At 48.2% G+C, this 26,747-nt stretch overlaps 1 protein-coding gene across 2 annotated transcripts; it reads right to left on the bottom strand.

Annotated features, from left to right (window-relative positions):
- GJC1 (gap junction protein gamma 1) lies at positions 1-26,747 on the bottom strand. Of its 2 annotated transcripts, none has more exons than XM_014942698.1 (4): positions 26,578-26,747; positions 7,131-7,244; positions 4,387-4,459; positions 1-4,266 (listed from the first exon to the last, which is right to left on the bottom strand). In XM_014942698.1, the coding sequence occupies exon 4, from the start codon at positions 4,245-4,247 to the stop codon at positions 3,066-3,068; it is 1,182 nt and encodes a 393-aa protein (XP_014798184.1). In that variant the 5' UTR covers positions 4,248-4,266; positions 4,387-4,459; positions 7,131-7,244; positions 26,578-26,747; the 3' UTR covers positions 1-3,065. The 2 variants fall into 2 exon arrangements, with proteins under 2 accessions (XP_014798184.1, XP_014798185.1); XM_014942699.1 differs by lacking the exon at positions 26,578-26,747 and adding an exon at positions 12,107-12,124.

Genomic DNA, 26,747 nt, shown 5'->3' with positions numbered 1-26,747 from the left:
TGGAGTAATCCACTGGATTTAATAGATTATTTTTTTTTCCAAACTGCATCCAAAACCAGAGAATGACAAGACAAACCCACGTTATGTTCAGTTTTTTTTTTTTTTTTGTCCAAAAGTCTCTTCTGAACGTTTATTTCGGAATGGCCTGCATTAAGCCAAAGCAAGAGAGCATTTTAAAGTAATGCATGTATCATTTCTTCAAAAGGCAAAATCAAGCCCGTACTTTGAAACTGAATAAAGTCACAGACATGAACACTTAAGAGCTTTAACAGACATCCCCTACTAATAACAAACACTCAGTTTCAAAGAAAATGTGCACTCTATACACAATTTAAATTAAACCAGACAAATAGTAATAGAAACAACTCCATTACTTGGCATTTTCGGAATGAACTCGGTGCTGGGATTGGAATACTCTACACACTCTGCTTGCTAGGGGCAGGACTGACTGGTGTGGACAAAAGCTCACGGGACGGACCCGAGACAGGAGCTTTAAGCAGGTAACGGTTCAGATCGTTACTTGGGAAAGGGTTAATAGAAACAAGGGGTGAAGCATCTGTCATGGACCATGGACCGGTTTTGTTTTAAGCCAGGAGTAAGAAATGGCTGCAGTCTGCACAGAGAGCAGCCAGGGGAAAGGATCTTCACTTCTCGCCATTCGGCTGGCGAAAGGCGGCTGCGAAGCCACCGCAAAGGGTTAAGAGCAACGTCACCCTCTTGGGATCCTGGAAAGACCAGCCCAGCAGCGGGGGACAATGAGCGGATTGTAGCCACAATCCAGTTTATCTCCAGGCTCCAAATGCCTCTCCCTAGTACTTTCTGACAACACATTTTCCACTCAGCTTTTCCATCCCACTCCCAGCTTTCCGCTGGCAAAGCCTCCCTGCCCATCTCCAGGCAGCGTGCTCCTCTCCAGGCTGCTCTTTAATTAGAGGAGCACTGCTAATAACCTCCCTCTCACCCCATGCAGTGGGTCCCAGCTCACCAGAGAGCTGTCCCCATCCACAAGTCCACTCAAGCTTTCAAAAACTGCTGTCTACTTACTGTGTCACTTACACTTACTTAAAGACATCACCCTGAAACTTTTCTGCCCCAAATTCAGAGGTTGCTCCCTCACTGGAGCAGCAGCCAGGAGCTGCCGCTAAACAAGAGCCAAAAAGCAAGTTGGCTTCCAAACGTCTCTGCTGGAGAGGACCTGGAGAAGCTCTGGCTGACCCTGCACAGGGCATCGTGGTGGCTCTGGACACACTTACGCCGCTCGAAAGCAGAGCAGAGAGAGAGCTGGGACCCACACCTGGGCTGCCCGGTGTGCCAGAGCGAAAACAGACTGAGAACAATTCAACAAAATACCTATTTTCAGCAAAATACCTATTTTCAACAAGTGCTTGGGTAGAGGATAACTGCAAACATGTGCTCGTATCCCCTTAGTTTGAATCCAAACATAAAGCCTGTGCTGGGATGTCCAGGGGCGCAGGAAGGGAGCAGGGTTTGCCTGTGTCCTCCACGGAGCCTCACGTCTCCATCCTGCTCTGACCAGGCTGTAACGAGGGCACTAAGGACTGAGGTAGCCTCTAAACACAACAGTCCCGCTTGAAACAGGCCCCAAAAATATATTAAAATGCACGAAAACCTAATAAAAAAACAACAACAACAAAAAAAGAGAGCGGAGCAAGGTCCCGAATACATTATAAATAGTAGCAAAAAGCATACACATTTATCAGCGTCTCTCAAACATTAATGCTCATCCTTGCCAAAAAGACACTGCCAAAGGCAGTAAAAACCGCATTCTCCTTTTTCTAATTATAAATTCAAGTTTAATGCCAAAACCACAGAATGCCAAATCTGACTGGTCTCTCAAGCAGAAATCTAAATTATACACATTGCTCTGTCTGAACTAAATCCCACCGACATCATGGAAGGAAGAGGGGTCTGGAATAAGGCAATATCATTGATATTCGGAAAGGGCTTTGTAAAAACTCTTACAGACAGCTCGTGTGTCCTGGCCGGGGGAGAGGAAGGTTATTCCTCGAGTGTAATGCACAGAGAGACAGAATTACCATGCCTCCATCTCCCCAGATTACTTTGGAAAAGACAGAAATCTTCTCCAAAAGGTACTGGAACAACTTCATGCCTGTGGGGAGCGGGGCTTTATGTAACAACAGACCTCAAAGACATCCATTTCCATAGATATCACATAAATATGTGGAATTACTGAATCCAGTAATTTCCATTTACTTTTTTTTGGCAGGGGGGGGGGATGTTTTACAAGAGTTTGCAGTCTCTCCTCCCTCCTGTTGCATAAAGCTGGCAGGGAGGCTGGAGCCCTCTCTGCGATATGGCTGGCACCTTACTCTGAACACAAGTGCTCTCTCACACACATACATTTTCCTGGAAGTAATTTTTCCATGGGGCGAAAAAACCCAACCCCGTGGCACGTGACAGCGCTAGCACACCACTTCCATTTGATAAGCAGCACATCGTTTTTGTAAAAGACAGAGTCAAGAGCACCATTAACAGATGTTTTCCGACGGTTCCCTGCTCCACTGCTCAGGGAGCAGCACCCCTGGGCTGCCCCAACACCAGAGACTCCTCCCTCTGCACGTTCAAGGCACTTCTGAAACGCAGCATAGAAAAGTTTTACGTTTAAAAGAAGAACAACGACGAAACTGCAGAGACCACGGTAATAAAACTAGCAAAATGCTAACAGCTACCCATCGCTTTCTGCTCGTTTATATAAAAAAAACCTGTAACGTCAGAGAGATCCAGTGTACAAATACAAAAAATTGTGCATAATAAATGTACTATAATACTGTACATACAGCATAAACCGTTCAATGAGAATGATTTAAATATACCTATTTGTCTCCTGACTTGGAAGACAGAAGAATAAAGTTCTATTATCCTAGAATATGCGTATAAACCCTTTCTGAGAGGTTGAATCACTAGCCAACGGTATCCCTGAAAATAAGCAGAGTCAAATATTTACTTAATGGAAGCCATTATTCAAGGGGTTGCTGGTTATGATAAACTAGGAGAAAAATCACAATATATAAACTCAGCCAACATTAAATCCAGACAGAGTTCTTCCCATCTCCCGACTTGCTACTGGCGCTGCTTTTGTTGGAGCCTGCTTTGGATTTCTTCTCTCTGGAACTGCCGGGGTTGTTTTGGTTGTTGTAAGCCTGGATGGCGAGGTCCAGGCGCTCCTGAGCCACTTTGATTTCCCTCTGCAGATTTTCCAGGTCGGCAGGAATGTTCTCCTCGTTGCTGCCGTACTGCTGTTCCTGAGCGATGTTGGCTTTGTTCTGTTTGTAGGCCATTTTGGCGTTGGACAGCTCGGTGTATTGCATTTGCTCTGGCTTCACGGCGATGTTGTAGCCAGGAGGAGCAGATGGTGTGTTCCAAGTAAAAGGGTAGTTGTAGGTACCGGAGTCTTCCAGCTCCTTTCTCTTGTTGTTCAACGTGTCCCGGATTGTGCCAAATCCCAAATGGATCATCTCCCAGACATTCAAAAGCAAACACATGCAGCTCACCCCGTACATTATTAGCAGGAAAATGGTCTTTTCGGTTGGCCTGGAAATGAAACAATCTATTTTGTGCGGGCACGGCTTCCTGCTGCACACAAAGATGGGGCTGACCTCGAAGCCGTACAAAAAATACTGCCCCACGAGGAAGCCGATCTCAAAGGTAGTCCTCGCCAGGAGCTGCAGGACATAAATTTTCATGAGTCCATCCTCCCGGATCCGCCGCCTGCCATCGTGCTTTGCTTTGGCAGGGGCTGGCTGCTCTTTATTCTCCCGCTCACTCTCCAGCTCTATTTCTGGGTACATCATCGGGTCTTCCTCGTGGTCCTCCTCAGTTTCCTCTAAGCCGCGGTGTTGTTTCCAGCGCATGGAAAAACCTTTGCTTCTGATTCTTCTGTCGGCTTCGCTGTGTTCCACCATCCGGGCGATTTTATGTATGGCGTAGCCTAAGTACATCACAGAGGGAGTGGCAACGAGAATGATCTGAAAGACCCAAAACCTGACGTGCGAAAGAGGAGCGAAAGCATCGTAACACACGTTCTCGCAGCCCGGCTGCTCCGTGTTACACACAAACTTGCTCTGTTCGTCGTAATAAATGGACTCTCCTCCCACCGCAGTCAGAACAATCCGAAACACAATCAACACCGTCAGCCAGATTTTGCCCACAAAGGTGGAGTGATTGTGGATCTCCTCTAACAGACGGGTCAGAAAACTCCAACTCATGGTGCTCAAATAATTTTATCTAAAAAACAAACAAAACCCCCAAATATATATGAGTTTATCAGCTTGAGCCTAAACATCACAAACATTCAACCAAGAGTCAGAAGTTTTCAGCCAAACACAACCACGTTCGTAGCATCACCTGCTATCGGGAAACTCCAGCTGCCAGAAATTGCTTGAAGATCCTACGTCTCCTCCGCAGGCTTTTGAGAAGTCTGTTACCAAAAAAAAGCAGCAGTTAATTGCCATTTCACAAACAAAACGTGCTCCCAAAGCTAGTCCCGAGCAGGAGAGAAAGACGCGGCTGTTCTGTATTTCAATTGTTAATAAAAACATTTACACTTGAGGCTGAAGTCTCCAAAACACAGTGGATGGGGAGCTAAGCTCCCGGGATGTTTTATGGGCGCTGCTGGTGACATCCCACCGCCGAGAGGGAGATTTATTGGAGCTGCACGGAGGTGGCCAAGCCCTGTCAGAGCCTGAGCTGGTGACCTCGGCCTCGACCACAGCCACAGAGAGAAATGGCTCTCCACGGGGCAAGGCCATTTCTCCAGGCAGAAATGAATCACCTGCCCAAACTGAGGGGGAACCAACTGCTGTTGTCTCTGATTTAAAGGCTGGACCACCCAGTGGCCTCAGCGGTGTGAGAGGTCCAGCCTGGAGACAGGGCTTGACCTATGGAACTTCTAACCTGATGCTCAAACTGTTGTACGGATTTGGGTTCAGTCCCTTAGGGAGGCTAAAAATCTCCCTTCCAGGGCCAGAAAAAACTTTAGTATGTACTTTGTAGTGTTTTGGGGGAGAGTAGAAGGAAAATCTAGTTAAAAAACCTCTCTGCCAAAAATTTTAGAAGAGGTACTGGATAGAAATCAATATAAATTTGCAACCTAACAGTAAAAAAACCCCATCATTGGAACTCACAGCTGGCAACAGCGTGAGGTATTACACTGAACAAAACCCAGCAACGTTCCAGGCCCAGCTGGAGCTCTAAGAAATAAAACTGGTCAAATATTGAGCACAGAAAGGACTGTTCAACACTGCTACAGCACAGGGGATAAGACATCTTTCTGTCCTTCGATGATGTCAAACGTTAGTTTGTCAAACAGTATTAACAGAAAATTTTACATCACAACAATATTTGGTTAAAGATCCTAAAACCAGAATTGGATGAGTCTCCGGCACTCTGGTCTTAAAAGTGATTTATTCTTAACCTGGAGGAATTCCAGGAGACTGGAAGAAAACTAGTATTTGCAACTATTCAACTTCTTCCACACAACTACAGAGTTATTTGTTCACAGGCAAAATAATGAAATTTAAGGGGATGCGATCAATACAGAATTAAGGGATCTAAATGTAATCCCCTTCTGGTGAAATTCAATGTTTCATTGCAAAGGCAAGCGCACAGCCACGATGGGGATGGGCTGGGTGGGACATTTGATTTATTACATCATGACAGTGTGAGAAAAAAATAGTGCAAGAGAGTATTAAAAAAGCCCGAATTAAGTGGATTAAAAGTAACAAAGATCTTGACAAATGATTCCCACATTAGAACCGAGAGCAACTGTGTGTAATTACAGCAAGTTGTGCAAAGCCTGGGACCAGGGCTGGCAGCGAGGCTGCCTTTTCCCCAGACTCGACTGGGAAATGGCTGCTGACAGAGCTGCAAACGGCACAGAAGTTTGTGGGCTGGCAAATAAAGAGAAGAGTTAGCAGTGATGCAGAAAAACACAGACTGCTCGGGCGGCTGAGTCCACTGAAACAAACCCACTGCTTCAACCCGGCTCAATGCAGAGACACACAGCTACAAAAAGCTGTGCAAGCACTGAAACAAACCCACTGCTTCAACCCGGCCTAATGCAGAGACACACAGCTACGAAAAGCTGTGCAAGAGGAAGGTTTGCAAGAGGATCGAGATGGATTGGATCACTGGGCCAATGCCAATGGAATGAGTTTCAACAAGGGCAAGGGTCCTGCACTTGGGCCACACCAACCCCCTGCAGCGCTACAGGCTGGGGGAAGTGTGGCTGGAGCTGCCTGGAGGAAAGAGACCTGGGGGTTCTAGTTGCCAAACGGCTGAATATGAGCCAGCCGTGTGCCCAGGGGGGCAAGAAAGCCAATGGCATCCTGGCTTGTATCAAAAATAGTGTGACCAGCAGAAGTAGGGAGGTGATTGTGCCCCTGTACTCAGCACTGGGGAGGCCACACCTCGAGTGTTGTGTCCAGTTTTGGGTACCTCAATCCAAGAGAGATCTGGAGGTGCTGGAGCGAGTGCAGAGGAGGCAACGGAGCTGGTGAGGGGGCTGGAAAACAAATCGTATGAGGAGCGGCTGAAGGAGCCGGGGCTGTTTAGTGTGAGGAAGAGGAGGCTGAGGGGAGACCTCATCACTCTCTACAACTTCGTGAAAGGACACTGTAGAGAGGTTGGTGCTGGTCTCTTCTCACAGGTAATTAGTGACAGAACGAGAGGGAATGGCTTCAAGCTCCAACAGGGGAGGTTTAGATTGAACATTAGGAAGGAATTTTTCACCGAAAGAGTGGTCGGGCATTGGAACAGGCTGCCCAGGGAGGGGGTGGAGTCCCCATCCCTGGCTGTGTTTAAGGGCCGTTTAGATGCAGTGCTGAGGGACATGGTGTAGGGGAGGACTTTGTAGAGTAGGGGAGATGGTTGGACTCGATGATCCCAAGGGTCTCTTCCAACCTAGACCATTCTATGATTCTATGAAAAAGAACAGGTTTTTGGAAAGGGGGGGCCGTTACTCCCTTCCCAGGGAGGGGAGTGAGGGTCCCAACGGATGAGCATCCCGACGGGATGGTGGTGGAGCAGAGCTGGGTAGTGCAATCCCTGGCAGGGTCACGTGCAAACGGGAGCCAGGAGGGGGATCTTACCTCCTCGTTAGCAAGACAGCACTCAATGCCTGTGTCTGCATCCTTCAGGAGTTGCTTAAACATCACAGGAGGAATTTATTAGTCTCGAAACCAGCTGAAGGACGGGGAAGATGCCTAAAAGTGAGAGATTTAGAGAGTTCAATTTGTTAGCTGGGAAGCATGGGAAGAAAAGGAAGGATTACTGGTGAATCACTTAATCTAGCGGCTGTCAATTGAGCGTGCAATCAATCCAAGGTTTACAGCCCAACATCTTCTTTCTACGCAACCGCGCTGCCCTTACGCCGTAGGCAGAATTGGCTGAAATAACACTTTTGTAACAGTAGAAAACACCAGAGGGTTCCAGTCCCAGTGCAGCACCTTAGTGCAGCAGTTGGCTTCACCCCCTGCACCCCCACTCAGAGAACAGCTCTGGAACCCTCACTCTGCACTAGCAGAGGACAGAGAGCTTCAGACACCCCCACACTCAGCACTTCCCAGGGGCTCACTCCGATCAGGAGTCATAATGGGTGGCAGAACAATTCTGGGGGTTCTCTGTGTCTGAAGAGCCCCCAGAACCCTGAACTGAAAAGGCAAGTGAACCCTACACCTGGAAGGGGGGTTATCGAGGTAAAAGCCACAGCACCCACAGTCACACCACACTGCACAGCCCATCTAGTCACCACAGACATGCAACAGGACACACATCTGCCAGCTGACATGCCGTGATTTGCCAATTAAAAATGAGACAAAACCCAAATGAGTTTTAGAAGGAGTTAATTTTCGGTCACTGAAAACACTAAGGCCAAACTCTTTTCTAAAAGTAAACTACTAAGTAAATTTGAAATGCATTAAATACTGTTGCCAGTGTAAATCTGGAGTAAAAGCAAGAACTCGCCTTTACATTCTCAGACACTGTCAATGGTCACTTGTCAGTGGTGAACGACAGAGAAGTTGGAAACTGGTGCTGGCTGCACTAAGAGAGAGGACACCGAATCTTTCCTTTGAGACCAGCTGCTGCCTCGACAGCCAATAAATTCTGTCGAGGTATTTATCAGCCTCTTCACTGTGTGTTTTCTATCTGCAGACCTCACCCCTGTGGTCAGCCCATACCACAGCTCCCCAGCCATGAAGAGGAAGACCAGCTGGATGACCCCTGGGCTCCCCAGCTCGGAGACACCCACTGGAGGGCACGAGGCATCTGGCCAGATCTGAGCTTGCTTCAGGAGAGGGACGGGACGGGATTCACGGCCTGGATTCCACTGGTTATATAAATGAGCAGCGTGACAAACCTACGGCCAGACACTGACCACACACTCTTGTACCTTTAGGTTAACCACAGCCTTCAGAGGCAAAACGCAGCGTTATCAGACACGTGCTGAATAGCCAAGACTTCTGTCTATTAGAGAGTTCGGGCTGCTGAGATGTGAAGTTGCTGAAGAGCTCTGATTCTCTTCAACAAGAAACTGTCACATTCTAAATTTAGGTTTAGTCCAGAGCAGAGCTGGTGACACAAATATGGGAGAATCCACCAGCAGGCAAAGAACTGCTTTAAGGAAACAAACATTTTGGTTCAAGCAAAACGACCTGTCGTTAAACCCTTCTCTCATTGGAAATGTTCAGCCCATCCAAATTAAACTTAATAAGAAAGCAAAAAAGCTGTCCAGGCAGAAGTGGCGTTTGAAATGGTGGCACCCTTCAGTCTCAGGAGATCAGCCAAGGTTAGAGGCTGCGTGTTTGTGCCTCTCCAGCACATGCACTGCGGGACCCAGACACATCGCAGTAACCTTCACCCAACGTACACTTGGCGTCTCCCGCCTTTGTTGTTCTGGCAACATTTAACTCAATAATTTTCCATTGTTTGAAACAGAAGTCTATGGACACTGACACACATCTCAAAAAGGCAAAATGTCAGCAATTTCAGCTAATTTAAGTCATGCCAGAAAGTGCATTTGAGAGAGACTTTCAATCCCTGTATTTGTCATAAGTTCATTCCAGCAGCCGCAGCGGAGGAGGCTCCTCGGAGCAGGAGATGTGATGCAAATAACGTGAGGCTGATCTCTGACAGCAAGCTGGCTCCTGCGGATTAAAGTTTTGCAGACACTGACATCCAGAAAGAATAGAGAAGAATCTGGAGCAGGTACATGGGAAAAAAAAAAAATCAGCTTTAGGTTTAGCTTTAGGTTTTCTCTGCAGGAAATCTCTGGAGTTACTTAACACAGCTATTGTTCACATCCAGACAGTGAAAGGCTCAAGCGCGCAGCTTCCCCCACCCAGCCCATATGTGGGTCTGAATATGAATTTAAACATGGGATTAATTTCATCCCACTTCAGCCTTCTCATCTAGCTGTGACGGCCTTTCGCCCATCAGGGAGGGAAGAACGGCTCCTCGGAGGCGCCATTGACCATAGGAACCTTGAAATCCTGCCTTGGGATGAGACAGCTGAAGTGTAGCAGGGAGGGACAGCGGGACAGGGAGACGGGAGGCAGCTGGAGGTGCCGTTACTCTGGTGAAAAGCTCCCAGCAACACCTCGTACCCCTCAGACCGATGGCACCTGGAAGGTGATGCAGCTCCCAACAGCCAAGCTTCAAGAACAGCCTTGCTCCAGGCTGTCAAATCCCAAACACCTTTGGAATATACAACTGGAGGACTCATTTCACATCATTCCATCAAGGACAGAGAGCAGGACTGAATGCACCCTCACAACTGGAGGACTCATTTCACATCATTCCACCAAGGACAGAGAGCAGGACTGAGTGCACCCTCGGCAAGTTTGTGGATGGCACCAAGCTGAGGGGGGCAACCCCTCACTGGAGGGATGTCATCCAGAGGGACCTGGAAGCCTGGAGAAGCAGGCCCATGTGAAATTCATGAAGTTCAACCAGGCCAAGTACAAGGTCCTGTCCCTGGGTTGGGGCAATCCCCAACATCAGCACAGTCTGGGGGGTGGGTGGATGGAGACAAGTCCTGCAGAGGAGGACTTGGAGGCTGAAGAACTGGACTTGAGCCAGCAACGCGCACTCTTCACTGGAGGGATGTCATCCAGAGGGACCTGGAAGCCTGGAGAAGCAGGCCCATGTGAAATTCATGAAGTTCAACCAGGCCAAGTACAAGGTCCTGTCCCTGGGTTGGGGCAATCCCCAACATCAGCACAGTCTGGGGGGTGGGTGGATGGAGACAAGTCCTGCAGAGGAGGACTTGGAGGCTGAAGAACTGGACTTGAGCCAGCAATGCGCACTCTCAGCCCAGAAAGCCAACTGTACCCTGGGCTGCAGCCCCAGGAACTGTACCCTGGCCAGCAGGGCAAGGGAGGGGATTCTCTGAAGTCCTCAGTAGAAGACATGGACCTGTTGGAGTGGGTCCAGAGGAGGCCATGGAAACAGTCAAGGGGCTGGAATATCTCCGCTATGGAGAGACACTGAGGGCGCTAGGGTTGTTCAGCCTGGAGAAGAAAAGGCTCCAGGGAGACCTTGTTGCGGCCTTTCAGTACTTAAAGGGATCTTATAAGAAAAGTGAGGACTTTTTATCAAGGCCTGTAGTGACAGTAAAAGGGACAACAGTTTTAAACTGACAAAGGGCAGGTTCAGACTGTGCTCAGCACTGGGGAGACCCCACCTTGAGGGCTGGGTCCAGTTTTGGGCCTCTCACAAAATGAAAGACCTTGAGGGGCTGGAGCGTGTCCAGAGAAGGGCAACGGAGCTGGTGAGGGGTCTGGAGCACAAGTCTTGTGAGGAGAGGCTGAGGGAGCTGGGGGTGTTCAGCCTAGAGAAGAGGAGGCTGAGGGGAGACCTTCTCGCTCCAACTCCCTGAAAGGAGGGTGTAGCCGGGGGAGGTCGGTCTCTTCTCCCAAGGAACAGGCGATGGGACAAGAGGAAACAGCCTCAAGTTGCACAAGGGGATGTTTAGATTAGATATTTGGAAAAAAATTTAAACTGAAAGGGTTATTAAGCATTGGTACAGGCTGCCCAGGGAAGTGGTTGAGTCACCATCCCCAGAGGTATTTAAAAGCCGGGCAGATGCGGTGCTCAGAGATATGGTTTAGTGGTGGTTTTCGTCAGTGTTAGGCTGATGGTGGGACTCGATGATCTGAAAGGTCCCTTCCAACCACAGCAATTCTGATTCTATGATTAGGAAGACACACTTTACCATGAAGATGGTGAGACACTGAGCTCACCATCCCACCACAGCCAGAGACACCCTGCCCTGGCCCAGTCCGCCCCCAGGAATGGACGTAGCTCACAGCCGAGTGTCCCCGCAGCAGAGGTGAAGCGCAGATCAGGAACACGAGACCCAGCACCCAACAGGGAGCTGAATTCCCAAATTCCAGCAGTTCACCAGCACCTCCTCCGACAAGGTTTGTCTCAAACAGCGTACGTAGGAGAAAATATTTACAGGAAGACATATTTCTTTTCCTTTAAAATATGTCCTCAGATGTCATGCTAATGAAATTTGATTAATGTATTAACGATCTATTTGTTTTGTTTTGTTTTTAAGCAGTTTAAAAGACATGTGCTGAGCAGAAAATAAAAAAATTCAAGAATAATACATGGCAATTCTGTTGATAATCAAAAGAGGTTTCATGCTGCATGAAAGTAAAATTGGGCCCACAGGCTAATTGAAATAGGATTTGAATTAGGATGAATGAATAATTAGCATTATTCATTCAAATCTCATTTACATTGAAATGTAAGAAATTGCATGATCTACAATTATTTTTGAGGAAGCACAGGGGTTCCTTTTTTTTTTTTTAACCTGAAAAATGAGTAAGACTTTACTGTTCAAGAAAGGAGAAAGTCATGGCCAGACTCAGTCCCGCAAGGCACCAGCACACCGCAAATCCTGCCCAGGATCGTGCCGACGCCACGCGCCTTCCCGACAATTCCAGAGTCCATCCTCCTCAGCAACACGAGGGGAAGGACACAGGGATCCTCCTGGGGTAAGAGAACCCACTGCTATCACCCTCCCATCACTCAAGAAAGAAGTGGGTTCAATCATCACCTTCATTCCTATGTTTTTCAGAAGTGTTCACAGCACCGTGCGGCTGAAAAAGAATAAGGAAATAACTGCACCGAATTTTAGTTTTTAATCAATATTATACAATATTTAAGAGCGAAAAGGCTGGGACTTTCCAGACAACACAGCACTTTTTCAAGTAAACACTCGGTCATCTGGTGAGTCTCACGTGGCAAAAAGCAGAGAATGGTTTTGAAAAAGCCCCAGCGTCAATGTCAGTTTGGAAACCATTTCTGAATGGTGCCTTCAGATCCCAGGCACGTTAACAAGGGTCTGCTCAGCCCCAGACCCATCCCCCCGAGTCTAAAAAACCCCTCGTCGAATTATGAGACCACAGATCCTATGCAGGATATAAATAGAACACTAAAATATGGGTAAGAGGTAGAGATATAATAAGATTCTTATGCTGTCAAAAAAATAAAGATGTCAAGTACGTATCTTTTTGAAAATCAACACACACATACCCACCCGAGCATTCTGCTTAAAGATAAACTGGAATTTGCAGATAAGACACGAACCTCCAGTAGCCTCAGCGTGCCCTCTAGGTAATGCTAACATGGAAAGCCAGTGACAATTTTAGCAACACTCCCCTGCAGTGACACAATTCAAATGAAATCGCTATGTGTTTCGTGCTGGCCAAAACTAGCATTTACTTCACCTACAGCAACCGCCGTCCTCCTGAAAGCAGCGTTTCCAGGGCAGACTCCCCGGAGCACGCCAGACCCCAAGTTTGGAAGAGCGGTGTCCGTCAGGGCAGCCCGTGCACCCTGTGCTGCAGCACGAGGACGTGCCGAGGTTGATGTGAGAGCAGAAGCAGAAGGCTTCATCGAAAATGGAGGCTGGGCTGCAGAGGCCCTGTTACCTCCTAACAGTTTTGGAGACCTGCTCTGGGGCCTGTGTCAGCTTGAGCCCCTTCATACAATGCTTCAGTGTCCCCTCTGAGTTGTGCCAGCTCACAGCCTGGCACAGCAAGCTCCCAAATTCGGCACTGCTGGAGCGACTCGGGACAGAGTCATCAGATGCTCCGCAAACCTGAGCAAGCTGCTCATCAGATCCGTCCTACAGACTGAAGGTATCAAGAGACAGAAGGAAGCCTCAGGTGATGCCTGCACTCTGGTGATGTGAAATGTAATAATGGAGAAAATCAGGCGGTCAGCAGATCACACGGCAAGACGCGGTGTGCTGTTTGACAGGCTCTGCGATGAAACACTCCATTCTCGGGGCAGCAAACCACAGTCAAACCACCACGGCATCACACCAAACCTCGGTGGGACCAGCACAGAACCGGGACTGAAGCCTGCAGTGTGAGCAGCCCCTCTGCCTTCACACAGCCTGGGCGTTAGCACCGACCCCACCACTGAAGAGCTGCTACATCCGAGCTCAAAAACAACCCAGGAGTCAACTCTGCCCGAGCTCTCCAGGGCATTCCCTCTCTCTCACCCATCTCTCCGAGTCCCACACACTGCACAGCATTTCTCTACAATATCGTTTAACCCTACTAAGCCCAGATGGTTTTGAGCAGCTCCAATAGAACTGCCCTCATACAGCGTTGGCAGGTCCAGCAGGACTTACCCACCCGGGCTGTGCCCTGCTCTCGGCCTCAGCGTCGCTGCGCTTGTTCCTCATGAAGTAGGAACCAGTAACATACAGCAAAACTCCTTCCTTTGCATAATTTAGTTGGACATTGAAAACAAGGAATTACAGGGTAGGTAAATGAGCATTTTTTTTATTTTGCAAAGAGTTTGCACCTGAAGCTCAAGCCATAGCAGAGAAAACACCCAACACTGCTTTTTTGAGACCAAGGCCAAGCATTTAACCAAACCCTGAGCTCTTGGATTGCCAGCCCGGGCTGTCTGCAGACAAGGTGGCCAGGGACTGGTATTTGTACCCTTAAAATCCAAAGATCAGGAGGGGATCCTCAAGAAAGACTGTTCCTACCAACAGAAATGACCATGAGACTGGGCGAGCCTGGTCTCAGTGCGGATTCAGGCCCACAAAACACTCCCGACCATGAGCTGTCAGTTCCCTTTCTTCCACACCAAGTGGATCCTGTAGGCTTTTCCACAAGATGATCACACACACACAGCACTCACCTCCCAACCACCACCAAGTGCTCCCCAGGAGCTGCTCCCAAGCTAGATACCCGTTTGGTAAGACACCACACGCTCCTCAGCTCAGGGCTACTAAACCCTGCTTCAGACACACGAAGCATCACCACTTGCCAAAACATTCAGAGATCAAACACACCAAACACCTAACAACTCCGATGCTGCAAGAGCTTCTTTGTAAGTGACAGAACCACCGTTTTACTTCAGTCAGTTTATATTTTGAACGTACTTAACCTCTAGGTTCCCTTGGACCCATACACTCTACCCTGAGAAATGTGTAATATTCCACCAACCAGCAGTTTAAACTACTAAATTCCATCCACCAAAGAAGGGTCACCTAGAGCAGGCTGGGAGGTCCATGTCCAGCCGGGTTTTAAACACCTCTGAGGATGGAGACTCCACAAGGTCTCTGGGCAACCTGTTCCTGCATCTGACCACGCTCACAGTAAAAAAACCCTTTTCTTACGTTTAAGTGGAATTTCCTGTGTTTCAGTCTGTGCCCATCACCATTCCCGGGGTACCGCTGAGAAGAGTCTGGGACAACAGCAGGAAAGCAATTTTTCCTGTAAGAAGTATGGTAATAGGAGGGGACAAGTTACAGGGACTTGAAATACCCTGGCAAGTGATCCCAACCGAAGATCCTTCCCGTTCCCAGTGCAGGATGACTGCCCAAAAAAGGCGGCTGCTGCTGCGTAGTCACCCCCGAGGCCCCTGTGCAACTCCCCTGGCATCAGCATGATAGAAACACGATACATTATCAAAATATTACAAATACTGTACTGGTGACTATTGCAGCTCTGTTCTCAGCAGTTATTTTAACAAATACAGGCAATGGCAGGGTAAAGACGGAAAAAACACAGCAGGGACGATGACAGAAGGTAAATACTAAGTGACCAACACCACTCCAGAGTGACAGTGCAATGACAGCAGAGCTGTGGTTACTGCACACACACCCCACAAATCCCACAGATTCAGCTTGTTTCAGGACGCCCACATCAGCCTGTGAGCAGCAGAGGGCAAGAAACCACGGGATAGCATCCCGCTTTGAACTCCGCAACAGCCCCGCGCGGGCAGGCCTGGCACCGCCACGCAGGGTGGCAGCGGGGGACACGCAGGGGAAGAGAAGAGCCCAGGCAAAGCTAAACAACTTGTGCATTCAAAGGAAACAGGAGCACCATGTCCTACCTGACACTTCAGACCCAAGGACGGGCACTGCTGCACCGAGACCCAGGAGGAGAGCAAGAAAAGAAGGAAAAATCATATTCTCCCAGACAGACCCACAAAGTCTCTGTCTAAATCGAAGAACACACGACTACAGTTGCACGTTACAGCCACAGCAAAGCCACCGAGGGACACGTGCTGCTGAGAGCAACAGCCTTTGCGTGGGCCAGAGCATCTGCACACTCACCTGGGCACCTCCATCTCCCTCATGGCGAGGCCTGGGCACGGGCACCCTCCCTCGCGCACCGCCTCAGCCGGGCACCGGGGAGCTTTCTCTGCCTTGACGCGATCAGCGAGTCGAACAACCACAACACCCCTTTAACTACTCCTGACTCCGCTGCAGCCAACAGCACCACAGCAATTCCCCATCGGGCTCCTCCTATATGCTCAGAGGGATGAGTGTCAAAAGAAAATGACACTCTGGAGGCAGCTGACCCAAATATCACTCTCACGGCCATTTCGGGAAAGGAGAGAGAAGCCAAAAGAGAGCAATTCTGTCGGCTCCTGTACGTCAAACGGCTCTCACTCGGCTGAGCTGGATACAGTCGCGTGGGGATGAACACCTAATTCATCCACCACCATATTATGACAGTCAAAAGAAGCTATGATAGCGTTTGCTTCATAGATAAGCCCCAAAAACTAGTATGAATGGCTTGTAAATAAAATAGATACCACACACACAGTCTGTCACAACGTCCCCAATCACCCATTCTGCTACATTTAAAGATGGCAGTTGTTTCACTGTGACCCAAATTAAAATAAAGAAGATTTTTCTTTCCCAGCTCTGTCATCTGATAAGGCACGAGATGCCGCCTCACCCTGCATTCATCCAATGTTTTCTTCAACAGCAGCTTTGTGACCAAGCTTTACAGAGAGGGATGGATGTTCAGAAGGCAGATGAGGGCATTGCAGTGAACACTGCAAACCCGCACCACCAACTGCTTTACAAGAATTTCCAAGCACTTGGAAGGACTTTCAGAATCACAGAAAGATATGGGGTTGGAAAGGACCTCTGGAGACCATCCAGTCCAACCCCCTGCCAGAGCAGGGCCACCCAGAGCAGGTCCCACAGGAACGTGTCCAGGTGGGTTTGAATGTCTCCAGAGAAGGAGACTCCACCACTTCCCTGGACAGCCTCTTCTAGGGCTCTGCCACCCTCACAGCAAAGAAGTTCCTCCTCATGTTGAGATGGAACTTCTTATATTCGAGTTTGTGCCCATTTCCTCTTGTCCTGTCCCTGGGCACCACTGAGAAAAGACCAGCCCCATCCTCCTGACACCCACCCTTGAAGTATCTATAGGCGTTGATCAGATCCCCCCTCAGTCAACTGTCTCAGTCTCCACTTGCTGAGATATGGAGGACCAGGAAGCTTTGCAGATCCCTGTGACTTTACACAACCGTACATCTCCTTAGGAGGGGAGCACTAAGCTCAGGAGGATGGTAGCCAGCTACACCAGAAGGCCACCTTCTGACCATCAGTTACCTGTACACCACAATCGAAGGGGACGGTGTTGGGAACGGCCTCACCAGCCCATCAAAACCAGTCTCTCCAGCGACGTGGTACCCTGCATCCACACGGCCTCACGCTGCACAGATGCTCCTTCCAGAGCACCATGCGGAGAGCCAGGAGTCCACTACAACAAGAGAGCAGCAAACACACAAGCTCTCCTGCCAAACGCTGGCCCACTGCTTCAGCTTCTCCCAACTGCTACTGAACTGCAGAAATAAATGAATGTCTTTCAGTAAATCAGTTTGAAGTAGGATTTGTTTTGGGAAAAGGAGCGCAATAAATCAGAGCAGACTGCTGCACTGGCATTAAGATTTTCCTCCAGCTTGAGTTCAGCAGGAGTCTTAACAGCTTTATCTTGCCAAAGATAAAATTTAGAATATAAATACAAACATAAATTCACTATGTAAATTATTTGTTGGAAAAAAAAAATATTTCCTATAGTAAAATAAAAAAAAACCCAAAAATTGTCATTTTTTAAAAGACTTGAATACGTTTTTAGACTCCCTTGGGAAGGGACCTGAAGCACGTGCTGATTGAACTCCCTGTGCTCCATCACACCAGCTGGAGAACACACATACCAACTGGGTTTTTTCTTTCTGAGAATAGCAGCAAATAACTTCTATTTTTTAAGAGGAGGCCAGAAGTCCTTTTCCCACCATGCCTCACGCCACAGAGAAAGGCACACTCCACCAAGCACAAAGTAGCAGGCGGGTCATTTTTTGCCGCTGCTTTACACGGCCGTGTATTTTGTCAGACTTCCTATCAACACAGATTATGAAAATTAGCAGCAAATTTAAGGCAGATTAGCCTCCCGAATGCATGGAAGCTGCTCGGGTCAGGCATGTGACTTGATCTGAGACTGCATATGGGACAAGGCTCTGCAATATACTGCTTTTTGGTCCTGCTGGAGATGGAAAAAGCACATTGAGGTACTACAGGCACAACCGTGGGCAACACAACAGTTTCAAGCTCCCCCCAGCTTCTCATTTCCAAGCTTTCAAGATTTTAGGAGGGGGGGTCACATCTTGATACAACCTTGTTGGTCACTGGGTGAACTTTATGTTTGTTGTGTGCTTGTTCTCTTCAAGCTCCAGCCAGGAGACAGCAGATCACCACCGTTTAGCAAGACCACAGAGAAATCACGACTTGCCCTCTCAGCACAAAGTGGGTCAGAGTAAACAGCGTTACACAGCACTGGCCAGGTCAGTGGTCTGGCCTCAAAAGATCTTAGAGAAATATCTAGAACACCAAAGATTGTAAAAAAACCTTACTTTTCTTATAGCTAAAAGAAAATAATAAGAGCACATAACAACAGAACCTGTACCAACAAGAGAATCTCCAGGTGGCCCCTGCAGCCTTTGGACAACCAGGTTCACTCCCAAACCCGGCTAAGGCCACGCTGCAACTCTGGGTACGAGTGATTCCCACCTGCATTACCAGAATCAAACATTCATGGGAAAATAGCAAGTAGAGGCAAAAAAAGTTGTAACACAGTAGATCGCTTTAGTGATAAATGCAAACACAGCCTTACCAGTCACCCAGCGCATACTCAAAAATTTATCACCAACTACACCAGCAATTGCTCTACCAGGTCTCTGAAGGGTTAAATCCCTGGTAAGCACAAGGGGCACAACTATTTTCTAAGGGAGAGGTGAACAGGCCACCTTGCAGGGACACCTCCCACCACACCAGGTTGCTCCAAGCCCCCTCCAACCTGCCCTTGAACCCCTCCAGGGATGGGGCAGCCACAGCTTCTCTGGCCAACCTGGGCCAGGCTCTCACCACCCTCACACCAAACAAGTTCTTCCCCACAGCTCAGCTCCATCTCCCCTCTTGCAGGGTCAAACCCTTCCCCCTCCTCCTAGGGCTCCCCTCCCTCATCCAGAGTCCCTCCCCATCTCTCCTGGAGCCCCTTGAGGGACTGGAAGGGGCTCCAAGGTCTCCCCGGAGCCTTCTCTTCTCCAGGCTGACCGCCCCACCTCTCTCAGCCCCCCCTCCCAGCAGAGGGGCTCCAGCCCTCCCAGCATCTCCGGGGCCTCCTCTGGCCCCGCTCTAACAGCTCCACCATGCTGGTGGTGGCCCCAGAGCTGGAGGCAGCAGTGGGGGGGTCTCCCCAGAGTGGAGCATAGGGGCAGAATCCCCTCCTCACCCTGCTGGCCACGCTGCTGCCATCCATCCTATGACTAAAATACCCACCCGCATCTTGAGGGAGCCTCCCTCAAGGGGTCTGCAAAGCCACCGCCAGGAACAGGTTCATTTCTTAACACTACGAAGAGAGATGACAATGCCACCCAAGAAAAATTAAGTGACACACCTACTCACAGAACTGGAGACAGAGCCAGCCTCCTCGCCAGCCCCACTCCTCCAGCGACTCTCTGGGACACTGGCTCACACTGAAGAGAGGGGAGAGGAGGTTAAAAGATCCAAAATGAAGAGTAATCGGGTTAGAAAACAGGACAGCATTCACCAGAGGTTAACAGAGCTCAGACCTGGAAGAGCCGACCTGATTATGGCCTTTCTTAAAATCGCCTTGGTCTGTGGAAGCAAGTGCCATGCCAGCTCTGTGAGACAAGGGTTGCAAAGAAAATCCTAGTTAACTGCAGGTCTCCAAACCCAACATTCGTACAGGACTAATTAGACAATATTATACAGAGTAGAACTAATGGGTGATAGATATATCTGCATAAATATGATACACCAGGAGAAATGTCAGCGTGGCTGCTGTGAAGGGATGTCCAGCCTCACAAAAGGCACCAGACTACCCGGATTTTTAAGATTTGCAAGTCTCATCAGAGCCTTCTGGCAGGGACACCAAAAGGCCACACCGGAAAAAGGACTGTCCCCATGTGGATAAAGAACTGGGTGAAAGATAACAAGGAGTAGGAGTAAATGGTCATTTCCTGCACAGGAGGCAGGTCCCAGTGGAGTTTTGCAGGGAGAGAGGCTGGGACCGGTGCTGGACACTGAGTAAAACAAGAGTGAGGAGGGTGGGATGTGACCGAGGGTCCTGATGGCAATAGCCAAGGCAAGGAAAATGAGCAACCACGAAGAATGGCAGAAGGACCTGGTAATAAAATGGCAGATGAAATTCCACATAGATAAAGTGATGCATACATCAAATAAAAAAAAAAAATAATCTCAGTTTCATGCTAGAAAAAGACGTGCCCTGAGATGGCCCCAGCAAGCTGGAGATCCTGGGGCTGAGAAGCTGCTCCAAGAAAGCTCCGGCACCGCTTGGCGCGGTCCTGGAAGGCAACAGCATTTTACCAGTGTTAGAGGAGCACTCGAACAGCAGATGCTGCTGCTGCATCACCACGAGCACCTGTGGTTCACCCACATCCCAGCCACGATCCACAGCTCCGGTCACTCTCATCATCCCCCTCCTGGGAACAGAGAAGAGGAGAAACAGCTTTGGAGAAGAGTTATGGACTGGCTGGGGCAGAAACAGTGAAAAAATGAGAAGGCTGATGGGGAAGAGAGTAGGGAGCTGTAAATCTGGAGTACCCTGGAGAAGGAAAGCCCCTTAAAAACTGGGAAATAAAAAGAGAGTGCTTCACACTACAGTAAGTCTTTAGGCAGAAAGCAGTCAAAATGCTGAGAAGGGTTCCAGACATGCTGCTCCCCTGCTTTCCCCGGGGCCTCCACTTGGGCCAGTGTCAGAAACAGGACTCCAGACCAGGCAGACGTTCAGCCCGATCCAGAGCGGCTGTTCCGAAGGAGACAGGAGCGAGTGGCAGGAAGAGTGTGTTAATGAATCAGCCACAAGGCAAAAAAAAATTGCTACCTTAGGTTATTAATCATTGATTAAAGTACAGGCGATTGGTATTCAGTATTTACTTGTCGGACAAATCTCACAATCGGCACACTCGAAGGGCAGCGCTGATTTCTTTCTGTCGATACCTCTCCAGCACAATCCTCCAGGGAAGTGGGTTTTGCAGCCACCCAGATCGATAAGGTTCTGCCACAGATTGCAAAGAGAGCGGGAGCAGGAGGAGGAATACAAATCACACTGGGCATTGCCACAGAGCAGGACATTTCAAGCAAACAGGCCAGGAGGAGAGAAGACTTTACGTGAACCAGGGGATAAAGAAGCTCATTTCCATATGGCTGGATGGAAGGTCTCTGTGTGCTTCCTCCCAAACGCTTCCATTTTCTTTTATTTTTTTAATATCCCAGGAATCACAGTTTCCACTATGAAAACTCCGTTCCTTTCAAAAATAGTTTAACTGTTTTTTGAATGTCTGCTCATCAGCTTCTGTAAATGAATGTCTGCTTAAATTAAAATTTAGTCAATTCTCAACTGAAAAAAAATGTTTATCGTGAAAATCAGGAGATTTTTAGTCAAATCTGGAGGAGATGCTGCACACAAGACAGGACACCTGCAAGATACGTGTGAAGAACCTTAATTATTTTTACCTCATTTAAAAAGGTATTAACAGCCCCACGTGCACAATCTCCCACCCAGCCCCTGGCCTGCCTGCAGACGTCTCTCTATCCTCACACCCCGGATCACGCAGCATCACTCAACAGCTGTGTCCCTGAATCCCTAACGGCGCCAGGCGTCCAGGAGTTAACGAGGAGCCAGAAACTCACCCTCAAGGTAGCATGGAAACCATCTACACACAAGAAATACATCACCCTTCCAGCCTCTCTACTATTTTAAGCATGAAGAGAGATACAGAACTTTACAGACGATGACTTGTTAGACCCACGTCTGGCACGGCCGCACCACTCCCCAGTGCCCAACGCTGGGATCACAGAATCTTCTAGGTTGGAAGGGACCTTAAAGATCATCTTGTCCAACCATCAACCTAACTGACAAAAATAGACACCCACACAACAAACAAGGAACATCATCACTAAACCAGACCTCCCAGCACTACATCAACCCGTCTTTTGAACACCTCCAGGGATGGGGCCTCAACCACCTCCCTGGGCAGCCCATTCCAAGGGCTGATGACCCTTTCAGTGAAAAAATTTTTCCTAATATCCAGCCTGAACCTCCCCTGGTGTAACTTGAGGCCATTTCCTCTTGTCCTGTCGCCTGTGACTTGAGAAAAGAGACCAACCCCCCCCTCTCTACACCCTCAAATGTCACCACGAGGAGTCGATGTCCCCCGATGCCACAAGCACCATCGCTCATCCCGAAACCCACCACACCTGGACCCAGGTTCAGACCCAGACGTCCTTTTCCCACATTCCTTCCCCAGTTTAGCTCAATCAGAAAAGCAAAGGAGAAACAACGGGCTCCAAGGCGCTGATTGTTTTTTGGGATGGCTTTGGGGATTTTCAGAAGAGAGGAAGCGCTGTGCACAGATACCTACAAGGCAAATAATACGACCCCGGGAAAGCAGATGAAGGGCTGAGCAGGACACCACAACAGGCGTTCAAAGGAAAAATACTAAAATGCAACTGTCAGCCACCGAACGCAACAGTCGTACTAAGAACAGCAGGCACAATCCACCCGTCACCCTTCTGTATGTCTTCTCTTTCTACTTCAACAGGATCTTAAACGAGGTCAGGCACACACACTCAGAAGTCTCTTCTGACAAATTTGTAACTAAAAAGGTGGAACTAATATCTGTAAGAGCCGAAAGCTGGTATCATGTCCTTATTTAGGCAAAAAAGCTGGCTGACTCCAACGATTTTCATCTAAGCAAGGTAATAGGGAGAAATCCTTCGCTCCTCTGTAAAAATGTAAATCCCAGGTCAGTGAGTCATTTAAGCACATGCCTAACGTAAAGCTTGAAAGAAATCCTGCTAATAACCGGGCTGCTCGCATATTTACAGTTAGGCACGGGCTTAAGTACCTGGATGATCTGGCAATACCCATTAGCCCCCGGAAAAGAGACTAAAACAGGCTGGTTCGTGAATTAATCACAGTGGTATGAACAGAATTGCTAATATTAAACTAGGGGGATTGTACATGTGTGTGTGTGTGTGTGTTGAAGCATCTGTTCAAGTTCAGGCACATAAAACATTTTTCAGCCCAATGATTCCACAGGGAAATGCCTCATACATCAGCTCATCTGACTCAATTTTTCCATCACATTTCCCTTTATACAGTTTTGTCCATAAATACACTATTCGGTTTTTCCAAATATAGCTTTTTATTTATAGAGACAGAAAACCTCGTAACTTCTGTTATTACTTAAAGCCCCGGGTTCTTCTTTGAAACGTAATCATTAAGGAATTACGAGCCAATACCGAGGTATGAAACTGTTATCTGTGTTTGCGATCACATTTACCGCTCTCAGTATTTCCTTCACCAGAAAATACCCAGTAACGTCGTAACTGCCCAGCCAGACACATATCAATTTAGCCCACAGCACATCAGGGAACTTTCACCTTAAATCCTCCTTTGACACAAAAGAAAGCCAAGTTTTTAAAAATCCCAACCAGATCTTCCAGACAATCCACAATTGGGGGAGAGCCGTGCGTCACTACTCAAACAGTGATAACCATTCATATTTATGGTATGAGGAGGTCAGATATCTAACAGTGCCTTCGTCCTCTCCAAGGAGAATTTTGAAGATAAAATTCATTTTTGTGGCTTTTGACAGAAAGCAAACAGCCTACCAACACCATGAGAAAGAATGGCCATCCTAAAAAGGATGGGATTCTTTTCAGAGGCAGAATTTAGACATGGAGCAGCATTGAACGCAGCAAGTGAAATGTGATTGAACAGAATTTGACCGTTAATAACCACAATTTGAGTCAAAAGCAAGCACAGCAAGTTATTAGATGGCACAAGTGCAGGACAGTGGAATTCCACTCCCGCTGCTCGCGGGAAGTGCAAAGCCCAGCTGGAGGGGCTGATAACGACACGGGGTCCTGCAATAAAACATTCACTCACAAAACAGGGCAAAGGAGATCGATTCCCCACACGGAGGTGGCAGCGCGGCCGCCCTTTGGGGGCTGACCAGGCTGTGGCACGGGGACCTGTTTTTGGAGACACATCTGTGATTCGGGGAGTCTTCCCAGGTGCTGGGCAGGGATGCTCAGAAGGATGGTGTGTCTCCACACAGGTCAGCTGTGTTAAAGTAGAGCGAGCATAAGAAATAGGGAATATTAATGGAACTTTGTTCACTGGAATAATTTACTTCCTATCAACCAGACTAAAAAATCTGGAGCAAAACCTCCATAAAACACTTTGTCAAGTGGCAGCACAAAAAACAAAAGCTGGAAATGGGGTGGGAAGAAAGGATCACTTTCCCCCTAATGAGACAGCAGCGCCCATCCTCTCGGACTGCGGAGCGGCCAGACAACAAAGGGGTCCATTATCTGCCCAGGATTTTACTCCAACTGTTTAACGATCGTTACCGCTGTCCGAGTTTGTGCCGCCCATCCAGGGAATCCGGTCTGAGCAATAAGGAAAAAGCATAAAATTGGTACCTGCTACAATTCACTGAATTTCACTGAATTTCAGTGAATTTTTAGAGTTGGAAGGGACCATAGAGATCATCTAGTCCAACTCCCCTGCTAAAGCAGGATTGCCTAGAGCTAGAGCATGTTACTTAGGACTGCATCCAGGTGGATCTTGAAAACCTTCAGAGAAGGGGACTCCACGACCTCCCTGGGCAGCCTGTTCCAGGGCTCTGTCACCCTCACCGTGAAGTAATTCTGTTTGTGTTGCCGATGTTTCAAAAAAAAGACAGTGAAAATCTGAAGTGCCATTAGGAAAGAGTCACAAAATTGCCTCCTGGTCGACACTGTTAGAGAGGCTACAGACTGAATCCATAACTTTTCTTCTCAGCCCCTCAGCCCTCCCAGGTACAAATGACCGCAAGGTGAACGTCAGCAAATCACCAAAACCCAACCTGCTGAGCAGTGTCTGCCCGGCTTCCCCCGATCCCGGCTCACACGTTCCCTGCTGTGCTTCAGCAGCTCTTGGCTGAAAGCTCACTATGAAGTAACAAGTCCTCACACGCCGGCATCACGGCTCGGTCGAAAAAGAAGCGTCAGTCGCACGGCGAGCGCCTGCTGGCTCCAGCTCCCCCAGCACACACACCCGAGGCACAGCAGGAACCAGTAAGGAACCAGGAGTAACCCAGTCCTAACGTACCAGGTTGCTTTGCTGGTCCTGTGTGGCTGAGCACACCTACATCCTGTGGCAGGCACTACAGCCACATGGATCTCATCCTTTGCTTGGCAAAAAGTGATGTTTCAGGAGAGCCCGGGGTTTTTTTGGACTCACAGAAGTTGCTGGCAGACAGTAAGTTACTAAGTCAACAAGTCTGCGTGTTAAAATTCATCGCAAGCTCTCCATCAGCGATTAGATTTCACAGCTTATAAGAATTTTGCTCTTGAATCTTGCCCTTGTCAGCTATAAAGCCACAGGATGCCAGAAAAGACCTTTTAATAAGATAAAGTTTCACCTATGCAACACAATTCCCAACTTAATTACCTTTTAAACCACAGAAAATTCTTCAGAAAAATCTGTGTCTCCAATTAAAACTCTTCAGCACACCTTTTAAACCACAGAAAATTCTTCAGAAAATCTTTGTCTACAATTAAAACTCTTCAGCACTTTCTAAAATCTTTGCTAAATTCTTAAAATTGGTCTAAACTTGCCCAGCATCCAATCACTGCCTTCGCACACCTTTGTCCCCACAAACACAGTCATAAACCATTTCCTTCACGAGTTTTCTTTTAATCTTCCCTTTGTTAAGAGACGGACAGGACCGCTGGAAGTTCCTCACTGTCTGCGCGTTTTCTGACCCTTTCGGGGCTCTTCTCTAGATCATTCAAAGTGAGACGCTGTGATCTCAGCCTGTGAGCCTGATTTTTTCAGTTATTTACTGTTATTTGCATCACTTGTAAGTTATCTGTGATGACTTGGATGCTTGCTTCAAAGTAACAGGCAAAAATAATCATTAATGAAGAGCTGAGAGCGGGTACATGTGGAACACACCTAGAAAACAAGTACTTCATGACAATTCCTCGTTTATAATCATGCACTCAGACCCGTGAGCTGCTTTAAGAAACCCAAAAAACTTATCGTTGCTGCATCAATTAGGAAAACACTTAAGATTTTTAAGTTAAAATGCTGTCTATTAGCCATAATTCACTGCACCAGCGATAACACAAACTCACAATGTTAGTGCTACAAGTACTAAAGGTTGGTAAGGGCACAGCCAATCATTAAGATTTTTTTAATAACTTTTCACAATTGATACTGATCTGAAACTCGATGAAGCCAGTTTTAAAAGCCATGGCAAGGATGAGAGAAGCCGGGGGACGAACCCAAGTAGCCACAACGAGTAGCAGCTGAATGTGTTTTCAGCACAGGTGAAGAAACAGGAGATTGTCTTGCAAAACAAACTTCACTTTGATCTGAAAGACAAACCTCCAAACGCGTGTGTCAAGGCATAATAAAACCTGCTCCTTCTTCCGTTTTGCCCCATCCTTTGCCATTTCAATTCAGAGATGTCAGTTGAGTTACCATTTTTTCAAGAAAGATACTGAAAAGGGATTGTTTTCTTACACAGAGCCACAGAAATACTCCCAGGGCAGAGACCTCCACTCAGCACAACCGACCCAGAGCAGCAGCCACCCCATCAGCCCCAGCTCACCTGAGCTTCAGCCGTGAGCCCCTCACCCCCTCACCCCCTTACCTCCCCTCCTCCTCAGCCGCAGACATGGTCAGGAGCCCCTGCCCATCCAGGATCCCCGCCTGCACCGTCGCACGGGAAATCCCTGCCGTCAAAATACTCTACACCCCGGCTTCAATCCCCAACACCGTCTACTCGTTAGGAGCCGTTGCCGCTGACCAGAGAGAGGAGGA

The sequence above is a fragment of the Calidris pugnax genome, unplaced genomic scaffold, assembly GCF_001431845.1.
Source record: "Calidris pugnax isolate Ruff unplaced genomic scaffold, ASM143184v1 scaffold108, whole genome shotgun sequence".
NCBI lineage: Eukaryota > Metazoa > Chordata > Aves > Charadriiformes > Scolopacidae > Calidris > Calidris pugnax.
Note: the sequence above shows the minus strand (reverse complement) of the source record. Positions and strands in the feature narration are given on the sequence as shown.

What these genes read in the sequence shown, in the direction of transcription:
- GJC1 (XM_014942698.1), bottom strand. Translation starts at nt 4,247, where the DNA reads ATGAGTTGGAGTTTTCTGACCCGTCTGTTAGAGGAGATCCACAATCAC.